The 4,915-nt window shown below is 36.9% G+C and overlaps 1 protein-coding gene across 1 annotated transcript in view; it reads right to left on the bottom strand.

The window, feature by feature from the left end:
• Positions 1-3,068: 3,068 nt before the first annotated feature.
• LOC138010700 (uncharacterized) overlaps positions 3,069-4,915 on the bottom strand; it is a 4,156-nt gene continuing 2,309 nt past the window's right edge. Inside the window, exon 2 of the mRNA XM_068857677.1 lies at positions 3,069-4,915. This exon is cut by the window's right edge and continues 150 nt beyond it. Coding sequence (XP_068713778.1) covers positions 4,214-4,915 — 702 coding nt within the window. The 3' untranslated portion in view covers positions 3,069-4,213.

Here is a 4,915-nt window from a genome sequence, read left to right as displayed (position 1 = left end):
AGCAGAAACACTTACATGGTAAAGCTAAGACTTGTTTCCATATCTCAAAGAGCCCTTGGACGTGAGGTGCCTGGGAATGAAATTAAATCACTGGAATCGGTCATTGTAAAATGCAGACTGAGGTTAAGTAATGTAACTGTTGAAAAAGCCCAAACCCTTTAGAAATGCTAACAGTTAAGCCTAAATATTGTTTTAGGCCTAATTAGGCCTAAGGTTAGCGTTTAATTTCATTCCCAGGCACCTCACGCCCAAGGGCACTTTGAGATATGGAAACAAGTCTTTACCCACTTTTTGCAGTCGCATTGGGGAGTCAACACTGGTGTTAAATCAAGTTCTATTGTTCAGAGTTCCCCTAGGTATTCAAAACACGAGAGAGTTGACACTAGCGTAGTGTCAATGTTGCCAGTAAAACCCGTTCTCAGGCTCAATCCGCTTTTACCTAGAGATAGGTTAAATTTTTAATTGGTGATCCTCATTTCACCTACAATAGGTTGAGTACGCACTCAGATGAATTGAAGAAACTTTTTTTGGGCCTAAATTAAGCCTAGAGAAAAATTAGAGCCAGGTTAGGATTAGTTTTGGTTATTATACATTAACTTATTACACAAAGATAAACTGAGAAAAAGAACTGTGTTGGGTTGAGCAGGTTCGTCGTTGTAGTCATGGTAACGGGTGAGGACACAGGACTATTGATCTGGAGGGTCCGAGCTGGAGTACCGGTATTAAAGTGCATAGTACAATTCTTTGTTCCCTTACTATGTTGCAATGTTGAGACTTAATGGCCAAGTGTATAAATAAAGAAACCGATAAGATAATACAAAACATTAAGGATGCGTGTGTTGAGATGCGTAAGACAGAGCTTTAGGGCCAGCAGCTATCCAGCCCCAAATCCTTTTTGGGTGGTTGATAGCTGCTTTAAACTATGTAGGTGGAGTGCATATTGAGCCTAGGTAAAATGAGGATCACCAATACGGATTCAACCTGAAAACGGATTTGACCGACGACATCAACACTAGTGTTACCCTGGGCCCGGTTGTTCGAAAGCCGATTAACGCTAATCCCAGATTAAAAATTAACCAAGGAGTTTATTTCTCTACTCCCAAATGCTGTTCAACGCTGATATTCAGCAAAACTTTACAATAGAAGAAGTCAATCTTGAAAAACAGAAATAAGCAAAAGAAACTTTCACCAAAAAGTTGAAAACATGAAACAAAAGTTTACGCTAATCCTGGATTAAGTTAATCGGCTTTCGAACAACCGGGCCCAATTTTCTCTCAATTGCAAGTGTGATCGCAACCATTGAATTGGCGAGTGAAGGGTGGATCAATAGGTAGTTTTAAATCCTTTCCTTTCATATAGAAACTTCTGGAAGAAAACTTTATACCCCCAAAGGGTTTGAATTGGGTTCAACATTGAGTTGGCCGATTAGGTCTATTAGACCAAATTTTCGTGTTCATTAATAGTTGGAACAGCTTTTTTAGGTTTGAGAAAACTGAGGCGAACGATAAGCTTGTGTTTTTTCGCAAACAATTAACTTTTCACCTGTTTTCCGAGCGGGAGGCCTGCGAATTGATATTTCATTTTCCATGGTCAGTATAACAGTCAAAGCGACGACTCGAATTACGGAACAATAAAAAAAGACAATTAGGGGACACTATCGACTTCTACAGAGACGTCAAATCTTGGTGATCTTAAATCTTAAGTTTTTTTTCATATGATCTACCTCTCAATTATCAACTTGCTCTTCCCACAACCCCAAAATTAACAATCTCCTTGTCCGATATGCTTTAGGAGTGCGAAATTTGCGAGTATTTTTTTGCGGCCCTAACTACCTATAATCACGCAGTCTCTTTAAGGTTTAGGCAAGCGCAAAGAGAACAGTACTACGGTAATACAACTTTAGTACTACAGAAATACAACTTTATACAGAAATTTTATTTACGTTTGGGAAAAAATCGTAATAAAATCTCAGTTAACAGCAAAACAAAGTCGGTTTCATTTGTTCTCTGGGAGATTCGTCCCGTATTCAATCCTCGGAGAACCAGGGACAGTCAGTCGAGACGGGACGAGAATCGGGACTGGCGTAAAGTTTTCAAGTTAGGCGAGTCCCGATTCTCGTCCCGTCTCGACTGACTGTCCCTGGGTCTCTGAGGATGCCCGTATCCAGGACACCCTATGTCAGATTTGAAGTGCACCAACTTCAGAGGTGACGGAACAACTCGTACTCAACTTTCGTTTTTTCCTTCTTTACTCACATGACATGACGTCATGATTTTAAAATGTAACTAAGGAAAATGTTTGCTTAAAAATAGATGTCAATTGATTTCAGAAGGTGTTTCCCAGCTAATTTATTGTTTTTATTCTTTTCATAAAGAAGGACTTGTATATAGGATTTTAAGATAAATTAATCATTGTAAATAAGACTTTTTGTTAATTGGAATATGTTTAGGATTTTAGGATTTTGTTGAGTCAATGTAATGCGCAGATGAAAATTTCTTTCTCTGGATTGATATTTGCGCAATACAAATCAATAAATATTATATTATTATTATTATTATTATTATTAAGCTCATTAATCATTAATTACGTCTTCTTCGTTTTGTTGTCATACTAAAAAAAGAATAGTTGACCGTGAGCACTATTTGTGTTAGTTGAAATACAAGTATTAGCAGTGTTTCATCACCTCTACAAAATATCTGCTTGGCTTCGAAATTGTAACTGAGATATAACACTGCCGAGAAAAATTCTTAATGTTCATAACATCTCGAGGGTGTAAAGTGCGGGTCATTGTTTTACCATAACTAAAACAACCCAAACTTTAAAAAAAAATGCTAGCCTTAGGCTTAAGCATTATCTAAAGCATAGTGTTTAGGCCTAATGTTAGCATTAGCAAAGGTTTGGGTTGTTTGAGCTCATGGTGAAACAATGACCTGCAACCCTAACTTGTAACCTGCACTCTACATCCCCCAGAAAACTTCACTTGTAATTTTCGACAAAATTGCTGAGTTATTCAATCAATTAAAATTCTACAAGTCTGAGCCTGTGTTATCATGGATTTTTCCCACAGTGACAACAAATAAAAATTTATTATCATTATTGCATTAAATTCTACAAATCTTATTCCCTGTTATGGACTTTTAACAAAATTATCACTACTGCATACATTAAAATTCTCCACATCTGAACCTCTGTTATGGATTTTTCCTGGAAGTATCATTATTGCATAAATTAAAATTCTATAATTCTAAGCCTCTGTCATAAGTTTTTTTGTGAAAGTATCATTATTGCATAATTAAAATTATACAAATCTGAGCCTCTTTTATGGACTTTTACTGCAAATTATCTATTGCGTAAATTAAAATTATACAAATTTATCTGTTTTGAATTTTTAACGAAATTAAATTGAAAAAGACGTAAAACATATTGGTCTTCAAGAAGCAAACCCTTGGGCTCACTTTGGCCTAAAGAGAATGGCTATTCATGATCAACAGGGCAGCTTCAAGTTAAACTTTCATTTTATTCATAAGCCATAATTTCTAAGTTTTATTTGGGTCTACTACATGTATTTATCATTATAGTTCACCACTAAATTTTCTCTGATTCTTATTGGTTTAAATTGATCACGTGAGGCGATAGTGTTCGTCCGCGGAGAGACACTATGAGCCCATAGTGCCGTCTGAGGAAAATACCCGGATGGATAGTAGTCGTCCGCTGAACATACCTCTGTAAACAAGCGGCCTTATGGAAAATAAACAATCGAAATTGTATTAAGAGGGTTTTGTTTGTTTTCTTTTTCAAAGTTTACATTGGCTGACACGGCTTTCGTCTAATAAAGTTGAAAATAATTCAACATGATTTTTGAGCTGGTGTGCGGAAGAAAATTTAGTAGTGAACAATAAAGACAATAGAGTGTTTATGTCTCGGAACTATCGGTCTGATAGTTGCCCCGCGGAAATTTGATGTTCTTAAAACAAATATTTGCCCTCGAAGCTTCGCTTCTCTGGCAAATATTTGTTTTAAGAACATCAAATTTCCGCGGGGCAACTATCAGACCGATAGTTCCTCGACAGAAAAACTCTATTGTTTAAATAGGGTGAGGCCAAGAGTGAAATTTTTGACATTAGCTTCTTTTTTTAAAAAAATGAATTTGTGGACTTGATTTAAAAAGCAGAAGCTTACTCTATTCAAATATCTGCATTTAGTTTCAAAACCATCATCTGTTTCGCAAACCTGTCAAATAACAGCGAAGCTTAAATAATCCAAAATGAATCAGTTGAGCCACAGGAAGCCCAACAAACCCATACAGCACAATCAGAATAGCAGCTAATCTGGGATCGTTACTGTAGTCAAGGATTGGATAAATGTAACTGTCGCCAGCATCATTTGTTCCACCTAACAACCAATAGACCACTGTAAATAAACAATATAAAGATCCATAAAGCATGGCATACACCACGTGGAGAAGCCGTACTGGAATGCTACTTAAAAATGTTACTATCAGCATGAACACTGAGTTCAACAAATGAAAAGCAATATCTGGCTCTCCAACTTCATAGCCGCTGTATAGTAAAGTCCAGAAAACTACCGTGACCAAAATTGAATTGTTCGAAGTAATAGAGTATAGCAACCAGGTAACCTTGTGGTTCCAAGATTGTGGGTACTCTGAAACATGTTCGTGTAAAGCCACAGAAACTGTTTGAGAATTGCTATCCTGGTTAGAATCTTCAAATGTGCCATAATACTTCCCTTCTGGCAATGGTTCATCTCTTTCTCCACTGGCTGGATGCCTGGATGCTGCATTGTAAAAAAGCAAGCCTGAGCTTGAGTCAAAACTTTGTTGCCTTGAGGGTTCTTGCCTTGTAACTTTCCGATGAATATAGCACCAGTAATGAACTGATATGGCTGTGCTACAAAT

Source organism: Montipora foliosa, chromosome 7 (assembly GCF_036669935.1).
Source record: "Montipora foliosa isolate CH-2021 chromosome 7, ASM3666993v2, whole genome shotgun sequence".
NCBI classification, from domain to species: Eukaryota; Metazoa; Cnidaria; class Anthozoa; order Scleractinia; family Acroporidae; genus Montipora; species Montipora foliosa.
Note: the sequence above shows the minus strand (reverse complement) of the source record. Positions and strands in the feature narration are given on the sequence as shown.